General features: G+C 41.4%; 1 protein-coding gene across 2 annotated transcripts in view; it reads left to right on the top strand.

Annotated features, from left to right (window-relative positions):
• Window positions 1–342: 342 nt before the first annotated feature.
• The window catches only part of ubac2 (UBA domain containing 2), a 114,195-nt gene continuing 102,650 nt past the window's right edge, over window positions 343–11,887 (top strand). Inside the window, exons 1-2 of one of the 2 annotated variants that reach the window (XM_062975482.1) lie at window positions 343–550; window positions 9,829–9,956. In XM_062975482.1, coding sequence (XP_062831552.1) covers window positions 520–550; window positions 9,829–9,956 — 159 coding nt within the window. In that variant the 5' untranslated portion in view covers window positions 343–519. The remainder of the gene's footprint in view (window positions 551–9,828; window positions 9,957–11,887) is intronic. The other variant, XM_062975481.1, reaches the window with a different exon arrangement.

Here is an 11,887-nt window from a genome sequence, read left to right as displayed (position 1 = left end):
ACTAATAAACAACATCAATTGAGCCACACATTTTACATAAAACCTACACACAGAGATAACATACCTACAGAATTGCAACATGCACACTTGCCTCAAGCAGACAAGAGCTCTACTTCAATGGTTAGTTTAAGTAGATGCCCTGGCTCCCATTTCAGTGAAAGGGCATCCCTTATTATAACAATGGCACAAAGGAAGGCTTGGAATTGGCAGGTTAATTTTGTGTTCAGGCGCGGACGGCTGAAACCGCGGATACGGAGTGCCAGGGAGGAGGCCGGGAAGGAGCCCTGCGCGCGGCCTTCCTCCCCATTCCCCCTTCCCGCGCGCCTCTCCCTCCCTCCCTCTGCCTCGGCCTCTCCCTGGCGGGCTGCGCGTGGGCGTCGTCTCCGGCAGGGGGCGCTGTCCGAAGGGGTCTCCGCGCCCTGCTGCTCCCGGCCGGCTCCGCGAGGCGCAGGAGCGAGAGGGGCGCTCCGAGGAGGCCTTCCCCAACCCTCCTCCTCCTCCCTCTCCTGATCCGGGACCATGTTCACCAGCACCGGATCCAGCGGGCTGTGTAAGTCTACGGCGCCTCCCCCACCTTCCTTCCTTCCCTCCCTCTCGTTCCCCGCTTTTCTCCGCGAAGGCCACGATCTCCTCCCTCTTCCGCCCTCCTCGCCCCCTCCCTCCCTCCCTCCCGGATCCAGAGGCTCCTTTTGGAAGCCAGTGAGAAACCGAGCGCGCGACCGACTGTGCGAGCGAGTGCGCGCGCTTATGGTTCGGCCCCTTCTTGCGGGCGGAGAGGGATCTGCGTTGACGCAACCGGGACGCTTCTGCTCCAGACATGAATGCCTTCTCAGTGCACACACGCTTCTCAATCAGGCGCCCCCTAGTGGCCCAAGGTCAGAAGGCTAGCTGCGGCCTCCTCCGTAGAATGAGTCACAGGCCTAAGAATATACTACAGCAGAGTCTCACTTATCCAACATAAATGGGCCGGCAGAATATTGGATAAGTGAATATGTTGGATAATAAGGAGGCATTAAGGAAAAGCCTATTAAACATCAAATTAGGTTATGATTTTACAAATTAAGCACCAAAATATCATTTTATACAATAAATTTGACAGAAAAAGTAGTTCAATATGCAGTAATGCTATGTAGGAATTACTGTATTTATGAATATACAGTAGAGTCTCACTTATCCAACATAAACAGGCCGGCAGAATGTTGGATAAGCGAATATGTTGGATAATAAGGAGGCATTAAGGAAAAGCCTATTAAACATCAAATTAGGTTATGATTTTACAAATGAAGCACCAAAACATCATGTTAGACAACAAATTTGGCAGAAAAAGTAGTTCAATACTCAGTAATGCTATGTAGCAATTACTGTATTTACGAATTTAGCACCAAAATATCATGATATATTGAAAACATTGACTACAAAAATGCGTTGGATAATCCAGAACGTTGGATAAGCGAATGTTGGATAAGTGAGACTCTACTGTATATTAATGTATTGCTGTGAGTTTTCCGGGCAATATGGCCATGTTCCAGAAGCATTCTCTCCTCACGCTTCGCCCACATCTATGGCAGGCATTCTCAGAGGTTGTGCGGTATGTTGGAAACTAGGCGAGTGAGGTTTATATATCAGGAAGGTCCAGGGTGGGAGAAAGAACTCTTGCCTGTTTGACAAGATGATGAGCATTGAATGGCTTTGCAGCTTCAAAGCCTGGTTTCTACCTGCCTGGGGGAATCCTTTGTTGGGAGGTGATTAGCTGGCCCTGATAGTTTCATGTTTGAAATTCCTCTGTTTTCTGAGTGTTGCTATTTATTTACTGTCCTGATTTTAGAGTTTTTGTTTAAATACTGGTAGCTATTCAATGCTAATCAAGGTGGCCAACTGCCCAATTCACACCTGCCTCCAACAGACAAGAGTTCTTTCTCCCAACTACAGATATATCTTCCACAGATATATAAATCTCAATTTACTAGTTTCCAACAGACCTCACAACCCCTGAGGATACCTGCCTTAGATGTGGGTGAAATGTCAGGAGAGAATACTTCTGGAATATGGCCATACAGCCCAGAAAACTCACAGCAATCCAACATGCAGACATTTTTTCTAACTAATGTAAAAGTATATACATATATTTTGAACCCATGTCATCTGACAATTCACAAGAAATCTGTGGTGCTGTTCTGTACAAAGTCACTTGGAAGTTAGGTCCCATGGACATTTGTGGGGTTTGCCTTAAAGTAGGTATATGTACATATAAACAATATTGATAGTTGCTTGTGTTTACAGACCCAGGAAAAAACAAGTCATAAGGCAAATTGTATTTCCAGATCAGTCACAGAGCTCATATATACTCTTTACAGGATATGTGTCTTTGCTTTTGTATTAAGAGCCTCAGTTACATTTTTAAAAAGAAATCAAAATTCTTTGCGGCTCAAACACACAATCTGTGTATATGTTGCTGTGAATGCCTACATTTTGGAATGCCACCAATGGAATCCTAAAGCTATGTGCTGGAGAGTAAATCGCACAGAATGTGTATTTCACAGAACACCGCTCTTCAAACTGGTAATTCAGGGATTAATGCCAGACCTCAAGCAATTGGTTACTGGTAATGAATTCTGAATGTCTCCTAGTCGCTGTTTTAGACATCCCACGATATTGTTAGCAACAGCAATGCAGTGTATACAGTGGACTGTGCAGAAAATGCTTCAGCTGTAGTTTATGAAAAAGGAAAATCAGCAATTTAAAAAGTCTTGCAAATGCTGATTCATTATCAGTAATTGTTTGATGTTATAGCTATTTTATATACCTTTATACCTGAGGTTGCATAAAAAAATCCTTGGGCCGAAAGATGTTGCGAGTGGAAAAAGTTTAAGAAGCTCTGCAGTTGAGGATCTCTGTTGTTGAAAAATATACTCCTCCAAAAATTCTAGTTTTCACCGCAAACCCTTAAAACTGGCACTGGAACGTGCCCAGCAGAGAGAGCAGTAAACTGTTGAAGCCTTGGGTACAAGGCAGAATTATTTATTTATCATGTCAGAAACTAATTGAGGATACAGTTATAGTGTATTTAAAAATACAAAGTTAAAACTTGGCATTATACTAGATTTTCTTTGACCAGCAGCTGGCCACTTGGAGTATCTCTGGTGTCACTGTGAGAAGGTCCTCCATTGTGCATGTGGCAGGGCTCAGGTTGCATGGTAGTAAGTAGTCCGTGATTTGCTCTCCTCCACACACACATGTCATGGATTCCGCTTTGTAGCCCCATTTCCTAAGATTGGCTCTGCATCTCATGATCCCAGAGAGCAGTCTCTTCAGCCCCTTCCAAGTCGCCCAGTCTTCTGTGTGCCCAGGGGGGAGGTTCTAATCCAGTATCAGCCATCAGGTTCCAGGTTTTAGCCTGCCACTTTTGGACTCTCGCTTGCTGAGGTGTTCCTGCGAGTATATCTATGGATCTTAGGAAGCTGTTTCTTGATTTAAGGCGATGGCATGCTGGCTGATATCCGAACAGAGGATGGGCCAGAGATGCCAATGCCTTGGGCCTTTCATTGCTGGCTACTACTTCCTGACGGATGTCAGGTGGTGCAATACCGGCTAAACAGTATAATTTCTCCAGTGGAGTAGGATGTAGACATCCTGTGCTAATGAGGGCAGAATGATGAATTATTGGAAGTGATAGCAAATGCATCCAACGTAAAAAAAAAAAAACCTTTAGCTGACCCTCTTTTGTTTCCAGCCAGAAAATCATAGCAGACTACATTCGTATTTTTGATCAAACTCTTCCCTTATCCTGCCTGAAAAGATCCTTTTGAGTCTACTGATAAAAGATTTCACACGGGATATCCTCTGCATCCTCAATTTGAACTGTTTATTCTTAGGATGCTTTGGGGTACTTCCATTTTGAGTTTGGGTTTTTAAAATAGAAACAGCCATGCTATAAATGAATTGTGGGTCAAATCGGTTTAGAGTTTACAACATGCATCAGTCCAACAAATCATAGTATGCTGCTAAAGTGCGCATTATATCTCTAAAATTAGCATGCATTAGCATTTTAAAATGTGCTCCAAGATCTTTTTTTTTAATAGAGAACTGTACTTTCCTCTGTGGTTGACTTTCACATTTACTGGTATGTGTTGTTTACAGCTCTGGCTACTCATCTTTGTGATATAAGTAAAACATCAAGTGCTCGCATCCTGAATTCTAGGGTTTGAAATGTGTAAAAATTGAAATGTCTCAAATGAAAACTGATGGCAGAGAAGTGGTATGTGTATCTGTATGATACAGACAAGTATGAATTCTGTTAGTAGTACTTTATACTTTTGAGAAGATGGGGAAGACACTTTTTTTCTTGTAATGTAGGCAAGTGCTCCATTTTTACATTTATGAAACAATAAGACCCTTTAACATCTCTGGTTTGGAATTGTCTCTGTGAGACACTTTAGTCTGACAAATGCATTTTTTTCTAATCTAATATGCAGAAAAGTACATCTATAATGTTTTACTGTAGGATGCAAGGATGTCATTGGCCATTGCTTCCCAAAGACTAGGAGTCCCTACAAATGCCTTTCTCAGTGTGTCTGGTTATAGGAAAATGATAGTGTGTCACTATTGATCCCCAGATTATCTCCACATTTCAGTCACTTGCCAGATACAATTTTTCTCATATAAACAAAAATGTTATTGGGGTAAAAACATCTCCCCAAAATGTTATTATTTATTAAATCTAGAGAGCAATTTAATGTATTTTGGACTGTCTTTGAGGGCAAAATCCCCTTTCACTTTGTTTTGTGGAACTAATTCCAAGTGTTCATTGGAATGAGATCTTAAAAGTATAAACATATTACAGTGCACTGTTATACAGAAGTAAGCCCTAATAAATTCTGTGGGACTGATCCCCCCCAAAGTATGTATGTAGGGGAGTGCAGCGTTAACTTTGTATAAGCAGAATTGTAGAAATGCCCATATTAGGGAGAAAACTGTAAACTGCTCCATTACATGCTACATAAATTCATATATCATAAATATTTCCTTCTGAAAAGCGGGGAGATATATATAAAAAGAAACCATAGATTTTGTAATAAGAAAGATAAAGTCCATTATTTAGAAAAGGAGATTCTCTTGAAGTCATAGTGACTAGGAATATCTTTAGATATTAGTTAAATGCCATAACATTTGGAATACTTCAGTTCTAGAATATGAATCTTAATATTCAAATAGCATAGATATATAAAAATGAACAGGTTGTATATGTAACTGTAGTTATTTGAGTGATCATCTGTGAACTCACACAAATGTGATTATCTGCACCCATGCAGTGCATCATTGAAAACTTGTTAAGAACTTTTAGCATCCATAGTCACTTTATACTCTTGCTTTCTGTTCTAAACTCTCAATTTAATTGATGCTGAAACAGTAGCATCAAAGAAACTAAATAGAGGCAGAACACGAGAAGAGAAGGATGTGTGGGGCTTTGTGAATTTAGAGGTGACCGCTTAAAGAAGTACAGTTACAGGCATGAACCTATCCTTCTTCGTGGCCTCTGTAACTCTCACAAATGGGAGAGTAGCAAGCCCCCTATGAAGAAAGAGTCTCATGCTAAGCAGCAAAACCAAACAAAACACCTATCCCAAAAGTGGCATCAGCCCTGCACCGAGCATCCAGTGTATAATGAGAAATAAAATGACTTTGATCCAATAGCCATTCTGTAGACCTCTTCCAGTGAAACATCCGTGAGAAGGGTAGTTGATGCAGCCGTAGCCCAGATGGAGTGCTACAGAGCAATACTAGAAGGTTCTTTTTGCCTAGTTCGTAAGTCAAATGAATTGTCAAAACCATCATTTTCAAGAAACATAATGAAGAAACTGGTAGTCCTTTCCCCTTAATAGAATGGTATATGAATAGTCTTAGAATTCTATGGCTCATTTTTTTTTATCAAAGCAATGAAGAGCCCATTCCATGTCAGAAGAATAGTTCTGCACAACATCCTAATTGATGAGCCATTACCACCTTGGGTAAGAAATAAATGTTTGGCCTGAGAACCACCTTTTCGAAGTGAAATGGAAGATATGGGTGATCCACCACTAATGAGAGTGCACAATTCTCCAGCTCTCCTGGCAGTTGTAATAACCTCTGAATAAGGTGCCTTTCAGTAGACAGAGATTACAAGACACCATTGGCTCAAAGGGCTTCCTAGATATTTAGAGCAACACATTCCTAAGACTCCATTGAGGTGTTGGAATGGTGACAGGAGAATAAAGATTTCTGTTGTTCTTAAGGAATTATTTTACTATGAGATGTTGAAAGCAAGATGGCTTGCCAATGACCTGAAAGTTAGCTGAAATAGCTGCCAAATGGCATTTGATGAAAGAGATGGAGAGATGTCTATATGATGGGGAGAAGAAATTTGTGTACATGATGGATTCATGCTTGAACCAAGGGGATCCCTAAAGATGACAGAAAATAAATTTCTTTCTCATTTGTCTGGAAAGTAGGCCATTGTTGCATGAGAATCTAGTATGGCGCCAATGAATTTTACAGCTTCCAATGGTACCAGATGAGACTTAGGCAAGGCCTAAAGAATTGAGTAGGTGGAGCATAATACTGATATCATAGAGTAACATGTCTTATGAATGGACAACAAGGAGCCACTTAACATGCCAACCCTTGTTGCCTGACCCGAGGAGCAATTGATAGTCCGAAGAAAGGGACTATCCCGCTCAGCAAAATATAGGAAGCTTCTGTGCGATGGTAAGATACCAATATAAAAATTAATATCCCTCAAATCCAATCTCTTGCAACAGGAAATGGATAAAACTGATCCACCATGAGAAATTGCCTGGACTGTATGTACAAGTAGATGTCTCAAAGCTCCAAGATCAGATGAAAGCCTCTGTCGTTCTTGAACATGAGAAACTCCACCCAGAGAATCAATGATCTCTGGTTGGGTTTGACTGCATATTTTTCAAAGAAGGGTTTGATTGCCTCTACATGCATTTCAGAAGGGGAAGGAAGTGGATTATCCCCAAGGGGGGATAGTCCCAAAACCATATGGTTTACTCCTATTGGACAGTATTAGAATCCAGATGTATGAAGTCATGGCACTATATACATGGTGGTAATGAGATATCCTAATGCCAAACAATGGACAAGGAGTGGGAAGAAGGGTAGGTACAGTTAAAGGTGCCACCTGCTCTATTCCTGTGGCCTCTTCTTGTAAGACTGAAGGCAGTGTTTCCCCACAGAGGCAGACCTATTTGAAGAAATGGATTAGGAGCTGCTGCAAGGGCTACGAAAAGGGATTTTGTTTACTATGCCGTTCTTCAGGTGGAGACCTTTGTGTGTTTGACTGAGAAGATTCAAGTCTTGAACCTGAATTATGCCTATAGTGGATTCATGTTTTCTGTACAAGACACAGAAAGGATGATGATATGGTGAATCATAATGAAGGCAAGTATGGAACTGAAGATTTTGGTGGACAAGAAAAGAGATGTAAAGATGGGCTTAAAGTCAACCTCAAAAACTATGGTATAGACACTGGGAACTGGGAAGTCCTGCCCCGTGAGCATTCTAATTAGAGATCAGCCTTGACCAACAATGCTGTGGAATTCAAAGAGGCACGAATGGAGGGCAAAAGGGAGAAACGTGTCAAGAGGAAGGCTCATTAAGCCAACCCTGACTGGGACCGCCTTCCACCTGGAAATTGATGTCCTCACTGTGGAAAAACATGTGGATCAAGAATAGGTCTTTACAGTAACTTATGGGCCCACCACTAAAACACTACACTTGGAAGACAATCATACTTGGACATGAGTGATTGGCGATGATGACAACTCTTGAACCTGAATGACTATGATAGAGTTCATGAGTTATGTACAGGGTATGTGAACAATGATGATTTTGTAAATCACAACAAAGATATCATGAGAGTGGTGCTAGACCAAAGATGTGAGCACTCAAATTAGGAACACATGGAATGCTCATGAAAAAGCTGCCTGGTGTTGAAGGCACCTCAGGGCTAAATGTCTGTGTCATATGGAGGAGGTCAGTATAGAAGAACCCTAAGCTGCAGCACAGTGTTTTGAACCCTCTTTTGTTGCATCCATGAGGTAACTCTGTTCTGCAGAGAACTCATAACCACCAAATGAACCAACAATCCAGATGCTGTCAGGTCCGATGAATATCAAGGCAGGATGGTTGCAGAAGACAATGAAGAAAGCTTAGCAGAAATGGACAAACCTGTTCAATACAAAAGTTCATTGAGTCTGGAAGATAAATTCTTCTGTATTTGTGGGGTAATGATAGAAACCAATTGTGGCCTTCACCTAGATACAAGAGGCATTGAAAATAGTCATCCCTCTTAGGGATCTTTGTCACACTGCTTCTGCTGTTTTTAAAAGCTTTTGAAGAAACCATAATAGAAGAGATTTACCATAGAGGGTTCAACAGTCTGAGGGCCCATCCAGACAGGCCCATATCCTGGGACCTGTCTTGATTTTTACCAGAGGCTTTCAAATTACGCCTTCAGTAAAAATGAATTAATTTGGAACAAATCAAGATTTCTCTGGTTTGTTCCGAATTAATTTGATACCCCTATTAGATCTGGGCCATCCCAAAAGGCCCAGGTTTAATGGGGTATTGGGCCTGTGGAGAATCACTTCTGAGTAGTTCTGAGACTACCAAGGGGAGAGTCCCCATTGCCATCTCGCACCTTTTGGGCTCCTGGCATCCAAAGTGTGGGATGGCGCTCACCCCCTCCCTCCAAAACCAAAATTTACCCTTAAAAGAACATTTACCTGGTCTCCATATGTTCCCTCCTGGCACCCTCCTGGTGCAAGGAAATGACGCACCAGGAGACTGAGAGGAGGGAACTTATGGTGACCATGTACATTTTCTTTAACTTTTAGGGGTAAATTTGAGGGGCAGAAGGGTGGCTGCATGCCATCCCTATTTTAATCGGGATGACATGTAGCCACTCTCCCCCTCCCCCGAGAAAGCCCTTTTTTTTTGGGTGGAGTGGGGACTTGGGTGGAGTGGGGCGCAGATTTTTTAACTTGCTTCAGTGCGGATTTTAGTCCTGTCTGGAAGCACCCTGAGTCACACCAAACCGTCCACATTGCAGTTAAAGAGAATATATAACCCAAATTTAAAAAGCCAAAAAACCAGAAGAAAGCCAGATCAAAATCCAAATCAAGCAGATAGTCAAGAAAACGGAGGCAGTAATTCTCAGAACAGTTCCTTCGGTGCTGCTGCACCTGTGGATGAGAAGGAACCGAGGGCTTTGGCATGACATGAGGAGACTAGGGGTGAGGCGACTAAGGCTGGGTGGGATTCCCACCAAAAACATGTAATAATTATTAAGGGTTCCAAACAATGCATTACACAGGTGTAGACAACCCCATTTGTGTAAATCACAGGGACCATGAAGAAGAACTTCACACAACACATTTAGGCAACTGAAACATTGTCTTAATATTACTGTATTTTACTTATTTTTAAAGGGGGGAATCATACAACTGATTTTCAAGCATTCCCAAAGTTTTCCACTGGGAAACTAAAGACCTAAACAAACACTTCAGGAAAAAATAAAGGAAACCCCACCCCACACTTTGTATTTTTTACCTCTCTAGCTTTTACTTTGATTAAACAAAATAAAAATGTCTGTTATTTGCCTAACGTTGATTTATTGTAACCATAATCAATTTGTTAATTTATGCTCTATTTGGAGGTAGATTGTTTCATTTTGATTTTAAAATATTATCTTTAACTTGTTTTCTTAACATATTCCTAACTGAAATATCCTTTTATGTACTTACATGTGTGTGTTTTCTTTTAAAGATAAAGCACCTTTGTCAAAGGGCCTTTTAATAATCCCAAGCACCTTCTCACTTTTGTTGGCTCTACTCTTTCAACAATACCAGAAGTTCTTTGTGTACAATCTGCAAGCCGTGAAAGAAGAATTTCAGGTAAACAGCCATTCTTTAAAAAAAACAAACACTGTATATATTGACACATATGTCACTAAGCAAGATACATTTTATAGGTTAGGATTTCTGTAAACTGCTTTGTTTTGTTTTAATATCTTAGATACATAATGTATTCCCTGCATTCTAGATATGGAATCCTTATGGCTTGAAGGTCTGACGTAAGAGTATTCAGCTAATACTGCTAATATTATTTTGAGCTCACATGTCAAACTGATGTGACTGCCAAAGAGGACCTGGTAGAAGAGGTCAACTCAGTTGACTCACTTCTTTTTATTTACCCTAAGTTCAGGAAGAGTTTTTGCATAAACATTCCTCCTTCACCGTATATTGACTATTTTGTAGGTCTCAAATCAAAAGGCCAAAGGATTATATCAAACTGGAAACTCAATTACAGTTTTAGTGCAAGGAATGTGTGTGTGCACTTGTGCGACTCCATTGTTTATTGGAGACCTTGCTTTCAGTATATGCATTCCAATGTACAATCGAGGGTGCTCTCAAGTCTCTAGTGAGGGCCCTGGCTTGTATCAAAGCAATGGAACTTGGGAGTCTGCGAAACATGAAAGCCTAGCGCTCAGCCTGTCAAGCCTCCAGTAAAAAGTATGTGTTAGTGATGCAGGAGAAAAGGTGTTATTTCCTGAGTGCCTCAAGCCCATGAGTTGTACAATAGGAGTAGTATGTGCTTCGTGGTCCCTTGCACATACAGCAGATGTAATCTGTGTGCCATGTTCTCTCCTACAAACCATATACTGTATTTATTCGAATCTGATGCTCACCTTTTTTGGTTAAAATACCCTCTCAAAATTAGGGTGCGCATTAGATTTGTGTAATATGGTAATAGTGTTGAGCCAAAGCAAAAGGGGAAGCTGCTTCAAGAGCGCCTGGAGCTCCTATTTGAGGGATAACTTCTCTGGGTTGTTGTGTGTTTTCCGGGCTGTATGGCCATGTTCCAGAAGTATTCAGCATGGCCATACAGCCCGGAAAACACACAACAACCCTGTGATCCCAGCTATGAAAGCCTTCGACAACACACTATCTTCTCTGATTTAATTGCCATGGCTCAATACTATGCAATCCTGAGATTTGTAGTTTGGTGAGGCATCAGCATTCTTTGGCAGCCCCCATGATCCCAAAGTACAGCCCCCATGACTCCATAGCGTTGTGCCAGGACAGTCAAAGTGGATTCATTCTATAGCATAGATGCACCCTGAGGTTTTCTTTTCCATTGCTGAAAGCTTTGGTGTTCTCACAGTTTTGTTTTGAAGAAGGAATTCTAAGTAGGGAGGCAGCCACTGTAATGTACACCCTTTTTGGCCAAATTACAAATTCTTTTCTTTCTTTCTTTTGGTTTCAGGGTTTTGAAAATTGAAGTGCGCATTAGATTTGAGGCCGTGTTAGATTCAAGTAAACAGGCTATCACTTGTGTCCGAATATGATTGCCTTCCAAGTGTAGATTCTTGGTGGTGGGTCTGTAAGTGACTATAGAGACCTATTCTAGATCCACATGGTCTTTTGCAGTGAGGACATCAATTTCCAGGTGGAAGATGGTTCCAACAAGGGTTAGCTTGACACACCTTCCTCTTGACACATTTCTCCCTTTTGCCCTCCATCCATGCCTCTTCGAATTCCACAGCACTGTTGGTCACAGCTGATCTCCAGTCACAATGCTTGAGGGCCCAGTTCTCAATGCCTTTGTCACAGTTTTTAAGGTTAGCTTTAAGCCCATCTTTAAATCTCCTTTGCTATCAACCAACATCCTGTTTTCCATTCTTGAGCTGAGAGTATAGTACGGTAAATGCTTTGGGACCAATTTAATAAACAAATGATGATACATATTGAACCCTCCCCTCCTCCCACCCAATTGCTTATCTCACCATAGCATTACCCACTTCTCCCACAGAAATTTTGCCCAG

This window comes from Anolis carolinensis, chromosome 3, assembly GCF_035594765.1.
Source record: "Anolis carolinensis isolate JA03-04 chromosome 3, rAnoCar3.1.pri, whole genome shotgun sequence".
Lineage (NCBI taxonomy): Eukaryota > Metazoa > Chordata > Lepidosauria > Squamata > Dactyloidae > Anolis > Anolis carolinensis.
The sequence above is the reverse complement of the archived record's forward strand: the minus strand, read 5'-3'. Positions and strand labels throughout refer to the sequence as shown.